The sequence below is a fragment of the Lithobates pipiens genome, unplaced genomic scaffold (genome assembly GCF_037356315.1).
Source record: "Lithobates pipiens isolate NorthernLeopardFrog02 unplaced genomic scaffold, aLitPip1_a1.2 Scaffold_13, whole genome shotgun sequence".
Classification (NCBI taxonomy): domain Eukaryota; kingdom Metazoa; phylum Chordata; class Amphibia; order Anura; family Ranidae; genus Lithobates; species Lithobates pipiens.
The window spans coordinates 410,043,768-410,062,206 of record NW_027507718.1 but is presented as its reverse complement, the minus strand read 5'-3'; the positions used below and the strand labels follow the sequence as shown (position 1 = coordinate 410,062,206).

Genomic DNA, 18,439 nt, shown 5'->3' with positions numbered 1-18,439 from the left:
ATATAAGATATATATATATATATATATATATACATACATACGATGGGCCAGAGCAATAAACAAAAATCTTTATGTCTTTTAGCCTGCTTGAAACCCAAATGGAACTTGAGGAGACAAAAACAAAATCGGCAACCACTCTCCTAGCCACAGAGGAGGAGATACTGCAGCTGAAAGCAGAGTATGAACAACTGCACTGAATTAGTCATCTGAATAAATATGGAAATTTCACATAACTGCATTAACCGCTGATTTTTTTAATATTAACAGTTTAAGGGCAGCTCAAGAGAAACTGGATATGAGGAAAATAGATGCAATTGAGGACTATGAACGACAAATCCGCCTGCTAAAGGATGAAATCTCCATTTTATCAGCAGAAAAAAGTGTGCTCCATGGAAGGTACTGTTTCAAAAGGAATCTATGAATTGAGATCATTATTATCCATGCTATGTTTTTCCTGTTGGTTAAATGATTCTCTGGAAATTACATAAAAAATATGTATCAAAAATGAAGGCGCTGGTTTGTGTGATCTGCAGTTCCTTTGTGATCTGCTTATTCATGGAGAGGTTAGGAACAGTGTTTCTATCTGACACAAGAGTTACTAATCATTTTTGTTGTACATTAATGCTTTTGCGATCATAGGAACAAAAGGCTACAGCGTGAAGGAGACATTTAGACCATTGTAGGCTTGAATGTTGCTGTATGAGAGGCTCCTGTCTATATTTTTCTAAATAGTCTTCTGGCTATTAGTTTAGCCTATAATATGGTGGTATAGAACATCCCTGCCCATCTATTCAACTAATTCTGTTAGTAAAAGGCTGTAGTTTCTATTCCTAACACATTATTGCAGGGGTGTCCAACCTTTTGACCTTCCCAAGCCACCGTGGCAACAAACACATGTCCATAGACACCCACTGCTTCATAGAAAAGATTGGAGGCTCCGATCGAGTCCACCTGAAAAACTGACAGGTGGACCTGATCAGTCCTCCCATGTGAAAGGGCCCTAAGGCGGGATCGAGAAGAGTGGGATATTTTGTGTTTGGGAAGATAAAACTTCTAAAAGTCCAGTAAAGAGACACTGCCCATTTTTCTTTGGCTGCATCTGGTTGCTAAGTTTAAATTCATTTTTACTAAAAAATTTAAAAAATCAACATTTTTAAGTAAGTTTACTTATTTTTGTTGGGCTACATTCATAGCTGTCTTGGGCCAAAATGTGGCCCATAGGTCATAGGTTGGACACCCCTAAATTATTGATTTGCCTTTCTTTAATGCACATTTTATGTATGTGCATTCTTATGATATGTATATAGGTCTGAAAATATGTCATTTAGTGTACATTTTAACATACACAATTTTTTTGTATATATTGTTCACAATTTAGGCTTTCTAGGAGTCGCTCTCCAAGCCCAATACGTCACTCCAGCAGATCAGCCAGCCCGTATACCAGGAGTGAGTCTCCTACAGCAGCCCAACTTACCAACTCTTCCCGTCACAGCCGGCTAATATCCAGATTCAATGACATCTATGCCAATGATCGTCTAGATGCACAGACTCTGTTGAGACGTTACATAGATGACCTTGAGATGGTGCAGAGAATAATTTTTATTGCCACTGTGGTATGGAATCATTTCTTTATACTTTTTTTTGATAAATTCCACTACATGTTGTCTGTAAACAAGGGTTACATGTTTGTGTCAGTTTAGATGCAGACCCAGAACACATCTATGTTATCAACTGTAACCTACAAGGTATTGAGTTGTAGGCGTCATTGGCTTTTTATGCACAGATATGCCCTCTATGTGTAGAGGCTTCTAATAATCACTTCACATCAAAGTCACCCCTGAGATATTTACGAACTAGTAGCGGGCATTGGAAGCCTTTCATAGTTGCAGTTTTCAACACAGTAAAGAGTAAAGACACAGTAAAGATTGCACGTAAAACCAAAATCATTGGCCAGGAAGGATCAGAACTGTCAGATGCCCTTTGCTGTATATGTCCAATTGGAGGCCAAAATTATGAGTTTTAACGCAGAGCCCAAACCATGTGCTGTGAGTTAAGCTTTTCCTGATATTTTTAAACTCCAGTATTGGTTACATTAATTATTTTGATCATCATAACATGGCAGTTTAGAGCATATTTAATGGCTTCTGGAAGTTTCTTACCCTAAAGTCTAGTATACAGGATAACCAGTGGTGTCTTCCTGTGTACAGAAATCAATTGGTAGTAATAAAGATTTATTACAATTGCTGTTGTGAATGATGTGATATGATTCAAACAAAGGTGATATGCACTTTATCTCTCTTGTGTTCTGTGTAGGAATCCTTCCATGCAGCCAAGATGGCATATAGACAATTTAAACTCCGTGTAAGGAAGTCCCTGTCTCCATCCCACATGGGACCCGAATCTTTGGAAGATGCTGTGACTGACTATATTGTCCGCAACCTGGATCTGTATGATGTCCAATCCAGTGTTAATGTAAGATTTACCCTGGAGTGCTAAAAAGTAATAATATACATTACACATAATGGCCCTGTGTTTCGTACAGTAGTACTGAGCAATCACTGGGCTTTATTGCTCTATTCTCTCCGACCTATAGACTTTCTATAAAACAAAATGAGCTTATCTCAACAGTTGTTAGGCAAGGTTGCTAATCACTTTCCCTGATGCACAGATGAAAAAGATAATTTACAGATAATAAATAAAAAAAATGTATTTACAGAGCAAGAATGAAAAAATTGTCCAACAAATATGCACTGTATACTTCTGTTCATCTAAAAAAGGTTAAAGTGTTTGTTAAGGCTTTATTAAAAGTCTATGCCAGCCCCTCTATTATAGGCTGGCATAGCACACTGTGTATGTTGTATTTAAAAACAAGCGCTGTAAATACTGAATATCAGCTGTCTTCAGGCTGGTCTCATCACTCATGGCCACTTTCCAGCTCTGATAGATGTCTTTGGTGGGAGGGGCAATGATCTCACTCTGACGTCAGAGGGAGATCACATGGTCACTCGTCTCCTCCGCAGAAGCCACCCATCGGAGCTGGAAAGCGTCAGCGAGTCACGTGACAGACCTGAAGACAGCTTATATTCAGTATTTACAAGCGCTCATTTTTAAATACAACATACACAGTGTGCTATGCCAGCCTCTAATAGAGAGGCTGGCAGTGATAAATTTTATATTTTAATATTAAAAAAATAGTGGTGGAGGGGCGGGGCGGGGCTGGGCCGGAGACAGACAGACAGGGCGCTGACGGGGAGAAAGGAGAGGGCAAGAGAGGAGAGCAGAGAGCAGGTAGCCTATCACAGAGGGAGGCACTTTGACCACGTGATCAGGGCAGAGCTGCCCTGGTTATCGTTGTCTGTTTAGAGAGGGCATACAGGAAGTGGTAGGTGTATTTTTTTATTTAATTTTTTTACAGTTTAAAGGGGGGCAGATTACACAAGCGCTGTGCTGTGTAATCTGCTTTAAGGGACCAGAATCTAAATTTTTTTTTTTTTGGGTTAACAAACGCTTTAAGTGTATATGCTTTGTCCTTAATGACCTGATCAGCGTTATCCTATATGATCTTGGCACAGTTAGCTTACCAGAATTGTAAATTTTGTACTGTTTGGTACTGTAAATTTGTTTGTGATCTTTAATACTAATATGATAATGATTGTGTTTTTTTTTTTTAGGATGTGATCAATGCAATGAATGTCAATCCTAAAATCTCTTTCCCACCAGAAGTAGACTTTATTCTAATCAGCAGCTTCATCCGGGAGGTGTGTCGTGTGGCATTTGCAATGCAGACAATTGAAGCCCCATTGGACATTGCTTTTGCAGTTGATGGAGAACTCTTTAGTGAAACCAAGTAGGAGACACCTTGTCACTGCTATATATTGTTTACTTTGTTAATTAAGTTCAGTTTAGCAGGATATAATAAAAGACCCTGTGTGTTTTAAGCTTGCAGTTATCCTTTAAACTAGTGTGTGAGGGCTAAACTCCTATTGTAATTATTTATTACAATATCCTGTAGATTGTGGTCATGGAGGTTAATACTGTATAACAACAGTCTACACAGCTAGACTATGCTTCCCCTGGGACCCAGGGCAAGGACAGGATCTGTAATTTTATCTCCACACTACTTTGAACATTTCCAGCATGCACAGATAGATGACATAACACACCATTGGAAACTCACACAGGAAAGTAAGGGTCTCTGTTACAGTAATAATGAGTACACAGAACCCCTAAGAATATTGGGGGACTGTGCACAGGCACAGCCAAGATATACTTTCCAAAAATATATGTAATATTTCCTCCTTAAAAGGGTTGTAAAGGTAAAAATGTTTTCACTTTAATGCATTCTATGCATTAAGGTGAAAAAACATCCGAAAATGCCGCCCCCCCAGCCCCCCCCCTGTTTTACTTACCTGACCCCTCGAAAGTCCCGCGCTTGCCCCCGACATCCTCTTCGCCGCTCAGCATGGCCGTTGATTGGTTACAGTGGATGGACTGAAAGCAGCGCAGCCATTAGCTCGCGCTGCTGTCAATCACATCCAATGACGCAGCACGGGGGGTGGGGTTGAGTGATACAGTGAGCGGCTGTATCACGGGAGCTCGCCCACAAGCACTCCTCACCATGCGAGGGAGCTCGCATGAACGTGAGAAGTCCTTGCGGGGGGGGGGGGGCGAGACAGCCACGAGGGACCCCAGAAGACCAGGTTCAGGGCCACTCTGTGCAAAACGAGCTGCACAGTGGAGGTAAGGATAACATGTTTGTTATTTTAAAAACAAAAACCTTTACAACCCCTTTAAGGAGTGGTTGTGTTTTTTTCATTGTTGCTCTGTGTTACGGGACTATTAACCTCCCTGGCGGTAATCCCGATTCTGGCTCGGGTTGGGATTTTACTAACACGAGCGGTAACCCCGAGCCAGACTCGGGATAGCATCGCTGGATGCAGGGAGGACACAGGGAGACTTACTTACCTTGTCCCCTGGATCCAGCGATGTCCTCCGCGCTGTGTGATCGAGTTGTCCTCTGCTCGATTCACAGTGCCGAATGCTGCCGAGCTCCGTTCCCTGCGACGTTACGGCGCACGGGAGCGGAGATCGGCGGCAAATTCAAAAAAGTAAAAAGACACAAAACGCACACAGCACTGTAATCTTACAGAATACAGTACTGTATTAAAAAAATTACACACCCTCTTTGTCCCTAGTGGTCTGTGCAGTGCCCTGCATGCACTTTTATATTATAAATACTTTTTTTTCTGCCTGAAATTTGGAGATTGTCCATAGCAACCAAAAAGTGTCCCTTTTTCAGTGTTTTAGGATTTGATTACATTATTGAATAATTATTATTATTCTTTATTATATTATAAACGTTATCATACCTGGGATGTCTAATAGACTCTGGTTTGAACAGATTTAAGAGAGTTATTCCTGAGAATTACAGGACTACAATATAAAACACCAAATTTCCATGCAAAATAATTGTACCACTTTCAGCACCTAAAACCAGAATGAATCATACCGCCAGGGAGGTTAAGCCCCATACACACTATTAGATTTTCTTCTGATTTTTTTCCTTCAGATTTACCAAAACCATGTAGTGCAAGGGCCTGCTTGATTGCATACGAATTGAAACTCCTAAGGTTTGACCTCATATTATATGGTTTTGGTAAATCTGAAGGAAAAAATCTGCAGAAAATCTGATAGTGTGTATGGGGCTTTACTGGACCCTTTTTTGCCATGCGGCTAAAGAGGGCTATAAAGGAAGCTGTTTAGCAAGATCCTACACTTGGTTGAGGCTAAAGGCCAGGAGGATTTTGCTATGGGTCCACATCTTTACAAACCCACATTTCCAATGCTGTAGTATTAGAACCCCTTTATGTCTTGAATACGTTTGAGTGCAGAGCTACAACGGGTATAAAAAAAACATAATAAAGCAATGATGATCACTGCTTTTGAAACTGCTTATCTGAACAAGTTCTCAAAATATTATGCTCATCAATAGGTAAAACTTTTAAGTTAATGAATAATTGCTGTTACAACATTAGGCATTTTTTATGGTTTTGTGCCATATTCTCCAGGATTCATGTTTGAGTTTTAAAGTAAAAATTATTATTATTTTTTTTTTGTATAGATATCGTCGTACCTATGATTCTGAGTTTACTGCACCTCTAGTGTTTTACCATGTATGGCCAACCCTGATGGAAAATGATGTTCCTATAGTCAAGGGAGAGGCAGTGACCAAAAGAGGAGCCCTGGTAGGAAAACTATTATGGTTCCAGAAAATTGTATTTCTTTATGTTAACATCAATTGTGTATGGTCTTTATTTTACAAATAAATATTTAAAGAGAACCGGTCATAAAATGAAAAAAATCAAAACAGCACATTACCTGCAAAAGAAAGACTATACATTAATATGTCCCACCACCAGCCTCACCAATCTTTGCTCTTTGGAATAGCTATATTTGCTGTTACAATACGGCAGGAAAGTGATGCCCTAGGCTAGTGATTGCGAACCTTGGCACCCCAGATGTTTGGGAACTACATTTACCATGATGCTCATCTACACTGCAGAGTGCATGAGCATCATGGGAAATGTAGTTCCAAAACATCTGGAGCGCCAAGGTTCGCCATCACTGCCCTAGGCATACACTACCCTTTTGGAAATGTGCACCCTTAAACTAGAAAGCCCAATCGGTGACTATAGAGGAAATTACTTGATGCATCTCTGCTTCTTCAAACACCTCATCTTCCCCAATGTCTCTCTGTTATATCCCTTCATGATCACAATGTTATGTTGATAGCACTATGCAAAGCAATAAAGCTCAAATGGCCCACTATGCTTCCCCTTCTCTCCTAGTTTTATCCTCACAAACTTTTGGGATGCAATTAAAAGAAATTTATGTTATATTTAAATATTAAAGATTTTGTTTAATACATACATAACTGGTTTAAAGGGTGTTTTGCAATATGTTTTGTTTCTATGCCTGGTGTTCTAGTAGCCATCTCAGACCCAAAGCCTCAACATGCATTGGTGTTGATTTACTAGAACTGGAGTGTGCAAAATTTGGTACAGCTGTGCATGGTAGCCAATCAGCTTCTAATTTTAGCTTGTTTAATTAGACTTTGATGAAAAAAACTGGAAGCTGATTGGTTTCTTTGGAGAGCTGCACCAGATTTTCACCCTCCAGCTTTAGTAAATGAACCTCATTATGTCATAGGTTAGGCATCCTAATTTCAGATGTTTGTGTCATCATATTTTGCATGTAATTGCCTTTTAGTGGAGCCCACGCAAGAGCAGAAGCAGAAGCTCCAGTCCCTTGCGCTCCCGATCAGTCAGTCCAGGACGAAGCTTGGTAAGTTCCTGAATTTTGAATAGAAATAATTTTGACTGATAAAATTATCTAAATATACTACTTTAAAAAATGTTAACAACATCTATTATTATTCATCTTTAGGCATCCAGGAGCCGTAGCCCCTCCCCCCGAAGAAGTGGAACCCCAAGTAAGTTGAACAACAATTAGACAGTGGCATTGCCTAAGTCAGGTACAGAAACACAGCACCAGATGCAGGAAAACTCCAGCATAAACTCTGTTCTGCTTTGATTTTGTTTGAACGTTGAAAGGAGAAAAAGTATAACAAATTCCCAACAAAAAATAAAAAAACGTATTTTACAGTTTAACAGTTTACAACATTTCGATATCGACTTTTGATCTCTTTTTATGTTTTAAACTGTTTACACCTGTTATGCTATATCATTTATTAGGTGCATTCAATGAATTGCTTGAAATAATGCTTTTTCTTGAAGTTATGATTGTGGATAAAGGGTGCGCTATACACTTTACACTGTTGCCTTTTTTTGTTATATGGTAGTCTACAATTTTACTTGGTTTGATTTTATAAACATATATTTACAATGCTTTAGTTAAAGCAGAATTGAAGGCACAAATACTTACCTTAGCTCCAACAGTCTAAATCTCACAAGGTCCCTTCGACAGCATCCTTCTTCCGGGTGCTGGTCTTCAGCTGTTCTGATGGGCCGATGTGGGATGACGTTACTCCTGTGTATGCATGGGAGTGCAGTCATTCCGGCACACTGCCAATGTGTCGGAATGCAAATTGAGCTGCGCATGCACAACTCAGTGTACATTCCGCAGAGGTTTGCTCATTGGCAGTTAAGTGTACTTTATTGCAGACGAGACATTGCACATGTATTCTGCAATAAAAAGCCTGCCTGTTCGCAATTTTACATTTAATTTTTCGCTTTAATCTGTCTGAATTTTTGTTACTGACTGCCTTCTGGAAATACTTCTGGATTGTGATTCAAAAAATAATTAAGCCAAAGACAGCCAGGCAACAATTTTTTTTACAAGAAGGGCAGCAATGGCAGTCCAATATATTCCCTGTAACAAGTTTCCTTTAAATCTGTGAAGGGGAAAAAAAACGACTGCAGATATAAAGTGCGGGCAACTTTAGTTGAATTGTCTGCACTACATGCCTGCAGCAATTTCCACCTTTGTTCTGGGGACAGAGTCACCTTAATTTAGATTTGATACTGAATAGTGATGGACGAACTTCCGACGGGACGTTTCGCGAACGCGAAACGCGAACGGGCACAAACGTTCGCGAAAACGACCGTTCGCCGCGGGCTCCATTGACTTCAATGGGAGGCGAATTTCGCAAACCTTTAGGTCGAATTTGCGGCCACGGGGTAATTATTAGGGGGTAGCACGTAGTCCCACCACCTGGACAATAGCATAATACATGTATGAGGTGAATTTGGGATCGATAACTACAAGCATTTTTTTTTTATTTGGGAAATTGTTCTGACAATTCAGGACTATGGAGCTAATGAAGGCAATGGAGGAGAGGGAAGGTCAGGGACCAGGGTAGGCAAACAAGAGGGTGCAGGAGATACAGAGCACTGACAGCAGCACCGTAATACAGAGCACTGACATCAGCACCGTGACATACAGCGCTGACAGCAGCTCCGTGACATACAGCGCTGACAGCAGCTCCGTGACATACAGCGCTGACAGCAGCTCCGTGACATACAGCGCTGACAGCAGCTCCGTGACATACAGCGCTGACAGCAGCTCCGTGACATACAGCGCTGACAGCAGCACCGTGACATACAGCGCTGACAGCAGCTCCGTGACATACAGCGCTGACAGCAGCTCCGTGACATACAGCGCTGACAGCAGCTCCGTGACATACAGCGCTGACAGCAGCTCCGTGACATACAGCGCTGACAGCAGCTCCGTGACATACAGCGCTGACAGCAGCACCGTGACATACAGCGCTGACAGCAGCTCCGTGACATACAGCGCTGACAGCAGCTCCGTGACATACAGCGCTGACAGCAGCTCCGTGACATACAGCGCTGACAGCAGCTCCGTGACATACAGCGCTGACAGCAGCTCCGTGACATACAGCGCTGACAGCAGCTCCGTGACATACAGCGCTGACAGCAGCTCCGTGACATACAGCGCTGACAGCAGCTCCGTGACATACAGCGCTGACAGCAGCTCCGTGACATACAGCGCTGACAGCAGCTCCGTGACATACAGCGCTGACAGCAGCTCCGTGACATACAGCGCTGACAGCAGCTCCGTGACATACAGCGCTGACAGCAGCACCGTAAGCAGCCCCAGGAGGAAGTCAGCACAGCACAGGGATGGTGTGATCCCCTCATAATAAGAACCCCCAGGAGGAAGTCAGCACAGCACAGGGATGGTGGGAGCCCCTCATAATAAGAACACCCAGGAGGAAGTCAGCACAGCACAGGGATGGTGGGAACCCCTCATAATAAGCAGCCCCAGTAGAAATATGACACCGCTCAACCTCTTCAAAGAGGAGGGTAGGGGCATATAGTACGGTGTGCTTTTTTGGGTCAGGGAAGTGAGCCAAATGAATTAAGAAGGTCTGTGTGCTTGATTCCAAAAATTGTTTATAGACATATACATGGTCTACTGATCACATGTGTTGAATTCCTCCGAGATCCATGCCTCATTCATTTTTAGAAATGTGAGGTAGTTAACACTGTGGTGAGCTAGGCGAGTACGCTTATCGGTCACAATCCCCCCTGCTGCGCTGAACGTCCTTTCGGACAGGACACTGGATGAGGGGCAAGCCAACAGTTCGATTGCAAATTGGGCAAGCTCTGGCCAGAGGTCAAGCCTGCCCACCCAGTAGTCTAGGGGTTCATCACTCCTCAGAGCGTCCACATCGGCCGTTAACCCAATGTAGTCGGACACCTGACGGTCTAGGCGTTCCCTGATGCTGGATCCGGATGACACCTGTCGATGGGTCGGCTGAAAGAATGACCTCATATCCGAAGTCACCAACACATCTTCAAACCGGCCTCTTCTTGCAGGCGCTGTTGGATTGGTACCCGCAAATCCTTCTCTGGGAGTGGGAATTGCTCCTCTGCCAGCGCACGCAAAAGCAGAATGCAGCATTTCTCGAAGCAAGGCCTGGAAGTGCTGCATTCTGACAGCCCTCTGCGACGGCGGTAACATTTCCGCCATTTTGTGTTTGTACCGGGGGTCTAAGTACGTTGCCACCCAGTACTGGTCCTTGACCCTCATGCTTTTTATACGGGGGTCCCTATTAAAACACTGGAGCATGAAGGCCCCCATTTGCACTAAAGTGGAAGCGGTGTGGTGGCCTGGCTCCTGCTCATCATCCAGGATAATGTCGTCCTCTTCATTCTCCTCTCCCCATCCTCGCACAACAGGGATCCCAGAAAGGTTTAAAGCATGCTCTTCTTGCTCCTGCTCATCCGCCCCGGCACCATCCTCCTCTGACTCCTCATCAGACTCCTGTTGTTGACTTGTCTCAGATAGAGTAGCCCCCCCTGGGAATTCATCCAGCATTGCGACTTCCTCATCTTCCCGCTCCTGCTCCTCCACAGCCTGATCAATGACACGACGCAATGCACGCTCCAGAAAGAAGGCATAAGGTACCATGTCACTGATGGCGCCATGGCTGCGACTGACCAGTTTGGTGATCTCCTCAAATGGCCGCAGAAGTCTGCATGTGTCGCGCATGAGCAGCCACTGGCGCGGTGAAAAAAAACCCAGCTCCCCAGAACCGTTTCTTTCGCAGAGTTCATACAGGTAGACGTTAACTGCACGTTTCTGCTGGAGCAGCCTATCAAGCATATAGAAGGTTGAGTTCCATCGCGTCGGGCAATCGCAAATAAGACGTCTGACCGGCAGATGGTGTCGCCGCTGAATGTCAGCAAGGCGAGCCATGGCCGTGTAAGATCTTCTGAAATGGGCCGAGATTTTCCTTGCCTGCCGCAAGATGTCCTGGACCCCAGGGTATTTGACAAGGAATCGCTGCACGACCAAGTTTAAGACGTGTGCCATGCACGGCACGTGCGTGATTTTGCCCTGTTTCAATGCGCTAAGCAGATTGGCACCGTTGTCACACACCACTTTACCAACTGTCAAATTGAGCGGTGTTAGCCACTCATCTGCCTGTGAACGCAAAGCTGAAAGGAGTGCCGGGCCAGTGTGGCTCTTTGCTTCCAGGCACAACAGACGCAGCACGGCATGGCAACGTCTCACCTGGCATGTGGAATAGGTTCTGGGGAGCTTGGGCGGTGCAGTGGAAGAGACGCTAGCAGCGGAAAAGGAGGAGGCAGCTGAGGAGGAGAGGGAGGAGGATGGAGTAGGAGGAGGAGAAGAAGAGTCAGGCCTGCATGCAATCCGTGGCGGTAAAACCAAATCTACACGGGTGCCACGGGTTACATGCTTGACGGCCGTCAGAAGGTTCACCCAGTGGGCAGTAAAACTGATATACCTTCCCTGCCCGTGTTTGCTAGACCACGTGTCTGTGGTCAGATGTATCTTGGCACCGACACTGTGTGCCAGAGATACATTCACTTGCCGCTGAACATGGCCATATAGCTCTGGGATGCCCTTCTCTGAGAAATACTTCCTTCCTGGGACCTTCCATTGTGGTGTTCCAATGGCCACAAATTTGCGAAAGGCCTCCGAGTCCACCAGTTTATATGGCAGTAGTTGGCGGGCTATGAGTTCTGACAAGCCAGCCGCCAACCGTTGGGCAAGAGGGTTATCCGGCGTCATCATTTTTTTACGCTCAAACATTAGGCCCACGGAAGCCTGCCTTTTTGCAGAAAAATGTGAGCTTGGCGTGATGGAAGGTGGAGTGGAGGACAATTGTGAGGAGAGAGGAGAAGGAGAAGTAGAAGACGAGGCTGGACGGTGAGAGCCTGCAGTGTGGCTTTGTGTGTTCCGTTGCTCCCACTGGGCTCGGTGATGGCTGCTCATGTGCCTTCTTAAGGCGGTCGTCCCTAGGTGAGTATTGGGCTTACCGCGACTAACGCGTTGACTGCAAAGATTGCAGATGGCAACGCTATTGTCAGCAGCGGACACGTTAAAAAAAGCCCACACTGCGGAGCCATGTGCCGGTGTCCTGGGAGCGCCAGATGTGACCGTACATGGTCGATGACTCGCTCCTGATACATTTGCAGTCTGCTTTGTCCCTGCTGTGCAATGTAAGTCATTGCTGCTTCTCCTCCCTATCTGCTGGTCCATATCTCCCTCTGAACTCCCCTCCTCTTCCTCTCTTGTGGGCACCCACGTGACATCACTAGACACGTCATCATCAACGTCACCTTCCCCACCGCTATAAGTAGAGTAGGCAGCAACACCGGGGACCAACCTCCTCCTTGGGCTGATCTGGGTACTGGCGTCAGACTGCTGAGTAGCGCTTGTTGCTACCTCCTCTTCCTGATCCAATACCAAGAGTGGCTGCGCATCAGAAATGTCCTCTTGATATGGATCGGAAAATAATTCCAGTGACTCAAGCGGAAGGTATGTGGTGGTGGTGGTGGTGGTCGTGTTGTTGGTGGTAGTGTCTTTGGGGGTGCACATAGCAGAGAGTGAAGAAGAGGGTGCAGATCGAGAGGATGAGGAGGGTGCAGAAGAGTAAGGCTGAGCGAGCCACTCAACCAAGTCTGGTGCATCCTTTAAAGTAATTGAACGCACCTTCTGCAACTTCCCACTTTGGCTCAAGCCTGTTGCTCCTGCCCTACCCCTACCACCCCTGCGGAAGGGCCTGCCTCTTCCTCTGCATGTCATTTTTTAAATGACCCTGTGACAAAACTCTTAGTCCCTATACCGCTGAAGGACTGCTGCAGTATAGGTGAGCGGTCAGCAGTGGTGCACGTCAACCCTATCTATTGTGGACCTATAGCGGTCCTTACAGAACAGCAGACTGTACCGCACTCAAGCCTATGTACCGTAGCACCCTATACCAAGTTACCAGTCCTTATAAGAACTTTTGTGGACCAAGCAGGTTGTGTATTAGTGTTTAGCAGACTGTACGTCAGTCCCTATACCGCTGAAGGACTGCTGCAGTATAGGGCAGCGGTCAGCAGTGGTGCACGTCAACCCTATCTATTGTGGACCTATAGCGGTCCTTACAGAACAGCAGACTGTACCGCACTCAAGCCTATGTACCGTAGCACCCTATACCAAGTTACCAGTCCTTATAAGAACTTTTGTGGACCAAGCAGGTTGTGTATTAGTGTTTAGCAGACTGTACGTCAGTCCCTATACCGCTGAAGGACTGCTGCAGTATAGGGCAGCGGTCAGCAGTGGTGCACGTCAACCCTATCTATTGTGGACCGATAGCGGTCCTTACAGAACAGCAGACTGTACCGCACTCAAGCCTATGTACCGTAGCACCCTATACCAAGTTACCAGTCCTTATAAGAACTTTTGTGGAACAAGCAGGTTGTGTGTTAGTGATTAGCAGACTGTACGTCAGTCCCTATACCAATGAAGGACTGCTGCAGTATAGGGCAGCGGTCAGCAGTAGTGCACGGCAACCCTATGTATTGTGGACCGATAGCGGTCCTTACAGAACAGCAGACTGTAACGCACTCAGGCCTATGTACCGTAGCACCCTATACCAAGTTACCAGTCCTTATAAGAACTTTTGTGGAACAAGCAGGTTGTGTGTTAGTGATTAGCAGACTGTACGTCAGTCCCTATACCAATGAAGGACTGCTGCAGTATAGGGCAGCGGTCAGCAGTAGTGCACGGCAACCCTATGTATTGTGGACCGATAGCGGTCCTTACAGAACAGCAGACTGTAACGCACTCAGGCCTATGTACCGTAGCACCCTATACCAAGTTACCAGTCCTTATAAGAACTTTTGTGGACCAAGCAGGTTGTGTGTTAGTGATTAGCAGACTGTACGTCAGTCCCTATACCAATGAAGGACTGCTGCAGTATAGGGCAGCGGTCAGCAGTAGTGCACGGCAACCCTATGTATTGTGGACCGATAGCGGTCCTTACAGAACAGCAGACTGTAACGCACTCAGGCCTATGTACCGTAGCACCCTATACCAAGTTACCAGTCCTTATAAGAACTTTTGTGGACCAAGCAGGTTGTGTGTTAGTGATTAGCAGACTGTACGTCAGTCCCTATACCAATGAAGGACTGCTGCAGTATAGGGCAGCGGTCAGCAGTAGTGCACGGCAACCCTATGTATTGTGGACCGATAGCGGTCCTTACAGAACAGCAGACTGTACTGCACTCAGGCCTATGTACCGTAGCACCCTATACCAAGTTACCAGTCCTTATAAAAACTTTTGTGGACCAAGCAGGTTGTGTGTTAGTGTTTAGCAGACTGTGCGTCAGTCCCTATACCGCTGAAGGACTGCTGCAGTATAGGGCAGCGGTCAGCAGTAGTGCACGGCAACCCTATGTATTGTGGACCGATAGCGGTCCTTACAGAACAGCAGACTGTAACGCACTCAGGCCTATGTACCGTAGCACCCTATACCAAGTTACCAGTCCTTATAAGAACTTTTGTGGACCAAGCAGGTTGTGTGTTAGTGATTAGCAGACTGTACGTCAGTCCCTATACCAATGAAGGACTGCTGCAGTATAGGGCAGCGGTCAGCAGTAGTGCACGGCAACCCTATGTATTGTGGACCGATAGCGGTCCTTACAGAACAGCAGACTGTAACGCACTCAGGCCTATGTACCGTAGCACCCTATACCAAGTTACCAGTCCTTATAAGAACTTTTGTGGACCAAGCAGGTTGTGTGTTAGTGATTAGCAGACTGTACGTCAGTCCCTATACCAATGAAGGACTGCTGCAGTATAGGGCAGCGGTCAGCAGTAGTGCACGGCAACCCTATGTATTGTGGACCGATAGCGGTCCTTACAGAACAGCAGACTGTACTGCACTCAGGCCTATGTACCGTAGCACCCTATACCAAGTTACCAGTCCTTATAAAAACTTTTGTGGACCAAGCAGGTTGTGTGTTAGTGTTTAGCAGACTGTGCGTCAGTCCCTATACCGCTGAAGGACTGCTGCAGTATAGGGCAGCGGTCAGCAGTAGTGCACGGCAACCCTATGTATTGTGGACCGATAGCGGTCCTTACAGAACAGCAGACTGTAACGCACTCAGGCCTATGTACCGTAGCACCCTATACCAAGTTACCAGTCCTTATAAGAACTTTTGTGGACCAAGCAGGTTGTGTGTTAGTGATTAGCAGACTGTACGTCAGTCCCTATACCAATGAAGGACTGCTGCAGTATAGGGCAGCGGTCAGCAGTAGTGCACGGCAACCCTATGTATTGTGGACCGATAGCGGTCCTTACAGAACAGCAGACTGTAACGCACTCAGGCCTATGTACCGTAGCACCCTATACCAAGTTACCAGTCCTTATAAGAACTTTTGTGGACCAAGCAGGTTGTGTGTTAGTGATTAGCAGACTGTACGTCAGTCCCTATACCAATGAAGGACTGCTGCAGTATAGGGCAGCGGTCAGCAGTAGTGCACGGCAACCCTATGTATTGTGGACCGATAGCGGTCCTTACAGAACAGCAGACTGTAACGCACTCAGGCCTATGTACCGTAGCACCCTATACCAAGTTACCAGTCCTTATAAGAACTTTTGTGGACCAAGCAGGTTGTGTGTTAGTGATTAGCAGACTGTACGTCAGTCCCTATACCAATGAAGGACTGCTGCAGTATAGGGCAGCGGTCAGCAGTAGTGCACGGCAACCCTATGTATTGTGGACCGATAGCGGTCCTTACAGAACAGCAGACTGTACCGCACCCAAGCCTATGTACCGTAGCACCCTAGACAGACCAAGTTACCAGTCCTGATAAAGAGCTTTGTGGAACAAGTGAGTTGTGAATGATTAGCAGACTGCAGCAGAAGGGCAGCAGTCAAGTATAATATTCTTTCTATATTTGGAAGAAAGAATATTATACGTGTACAAGCCTATTACCGTACCACTGATACCAGTCCTGAAAAGAACCTTTGTGGAACTAATAGTAACAGCAAGTCTTTAAAATTATCCTCACTGCCTGACACACTGCTTCCTGCCTGTCCCTATACAAATTGGCAAAAAAGAGTAGGCTGGAACGATTAGCTGGAACAGCTCTTTTGTGGACCTGATAGTAACAGCTAATGATGATGATGATGATGATGATGAAGAAAGACTAATCTGGCTGAGCTGTCCCTAAAATAGCAGCATACAGCGCTCTGTCCCTTTATCTAAACTGACAAAAGAAACTCAGGCTGCTGACCTAACACCTATACCAGTCCTGAAAAGAACTTTTGTGTACCAAATAGCTAGCGTTTTCTCTGTCCCTACTCCACACAGGATCCTTTCCCTACAGTGACAGAAGAAAGAATGTAAAATGGCCACCGGATCGGGTGTATTTATAGGTTAGGGGGAATGTCCAAGTGTCCATGAGCTGTCATGTCTCAATTGGTTGTCCTGTAACACATGATAAACGTGTCACGAAAGGTTAAAGTTCTTGTATACATTAAACACGTAAGTCCGCCGGGGCGAACGACGGAAAAAGGCGTTCGAACCCGCGGACGGCGAAAGTCGGAAATTCGCCGCGAAACGACCGCCGGGCGAACCGTTCGGCCATCACTAATACTGAAGTATTATTCATGCAGGTATAATATATATTACAAAGTCCAATAATATCTTCAGAATATAATGGATTTTTAAAATTAGCTTTGTGGGACACAGTGAATAAAAGGAATGAAATGAACACTCATACTTGGCAACCATATTGTGTGACTTACTGCCCATTATTACTGTCACACATTGCATCCGAGTTGGACATTGGTTGTTAACTATTAATGCTACTGATCATGTAATTTGCAAACAATGATGGTCCAGTATACCTGACTGCTATACATTTCTCTCCATCAGGATTCTAACTAAAAGAACCTATCTATCAGGAATTAGACAACATCAGTGGTGCTTCATGCTTTATCCAGAGACCTCAGACCTTCATTGTCATAATGTGAATGGATAACTATTGACATTTGTATGTAGTGTGTTTTACAGTTTGTTTATTTTTTTTATTTTTTCACTATAAACGAATGCACATTGTATCGATTTTTTTTATATGAAAATGAATAATGTCAGTTCATACTGTATGTCTTAAGCTGTGTGCAATATCTGCAGGTTGCACTAATTGTTGTCCTAAACAATTACTGCAAGGCTTCAATATTACTTGACATAGTAAACTGACAATACAAATAAATTGCCTTATTTTTATGATTACTGAATTGTGAATGCAATAGGATTTACATACTACTTAAAATAAAGATTATTTTTACCTACTGTCACAATGTATGAATAACAATATGACCTTTTTACGTACTTAGTTTCTTTACTTTACTTACTTAGCTATATAATATCTATGTATAATAATTTGATGTTAGGGTCCCAAATGTCACTTTGCAATTGCAGTGGGAAGTTGTGGCACATGAACTTAATGTTTTTAGGTAAGATATGTAAAAAACATCACACAATGCCTGACCTCACAAAAAAAAAAAAAAAAAGATTGTGCCTGTAAGTGGTTTTGGTTGTAAATATTATCTCCTGCCAAGATGTCCTGCAGTGGTAGCGTCTCACACTGGTCCTCAGCTCAGTCTCCAACTCATGAACAATCTGGTAGCTTGGCCTTATACAGTGCTTAAAATATACAGTGCCTTGAAAAATTATTCATACCCCTTAAAATTGTCCACATTTTGTCATGTTACAACCAAAAACTTAAATGTATTTTATTGGGATGTTATGTGATAGACCAACACAAAGTGGCACATAATTGTGAAGTTGAAGGAAAATGATAAATGTTTTTCAAAATCTTTAACAAATAAATATCTGAAAAGTGTGGCATGCATTTATATTCAGCCCCCCTGAGTCAATACTTTGTAGAACCACCTTTCACTGCAATTACAGCTGCAAGTCTTTTGGGGGATGTCTCTACCAGCTTTGTATATCTAGAGAGTGCAATTTTTGCCAATTCTTCTTAGCTCAAGCTCTGTCAGATTGGATGGAGAGTGTCTGTGAACAGCAAGTTTCAAGTCTTGCCACTGATTCTCAATTGGATTTAGGTCTGGACTTTGACT

The 18,439-nt window shown here is 44.4% G+C and overlaps 1 protein-coding gene across 2 annotated transcripts in view; it reads left to right on the top strand.

Moving 5' to 3' along the window:
* Positions 1-17,648, top strand: part of SPATA18 (spermatogenesis associated 18) — a 41,805-nt gene extending 24,157 nt beyond the window's left edge. For both annotated transcript variants that reach the window (XM_077477503.1, XM_077477501.1), the window contains exons 5-13: positions 83-178; positions 268-396; positions 1,379-1,613; positions 2,314-2,472; positions 3,672-3,847; positions 6,122-6,245; positions 7,270-7,344; positions 7,447-7,492; positions 17,232-17,648. In XM_077477503.1, the coding sequence (XP_077333629.1) occupies positions 83-178; positions 268-396; positions 1,379-1,613; positions 2,314-2,472; positions 3,672-3,847; positions 6,122-6,245; positions 7,270-7,344; positions 7,447-7,492; positions 17,232-17,239 (1,048 nt within the window). In that variant the 3' untranslated portion in view covers positions 17,240-17,648. The remainder of the gene's footprint in view (positions 1-82; positions 179-267; positions 397-1,378; positions 1,614-2,313; positions 2,473-3,671; positions 3,848-6,121; positions 6,246-7,269; positions 7,345-7,446; positions 7,493-17,231) is intronic.
* The last annotated feature ends 791 nt before the right edge of the window (positions 17,649-18,439 follow it).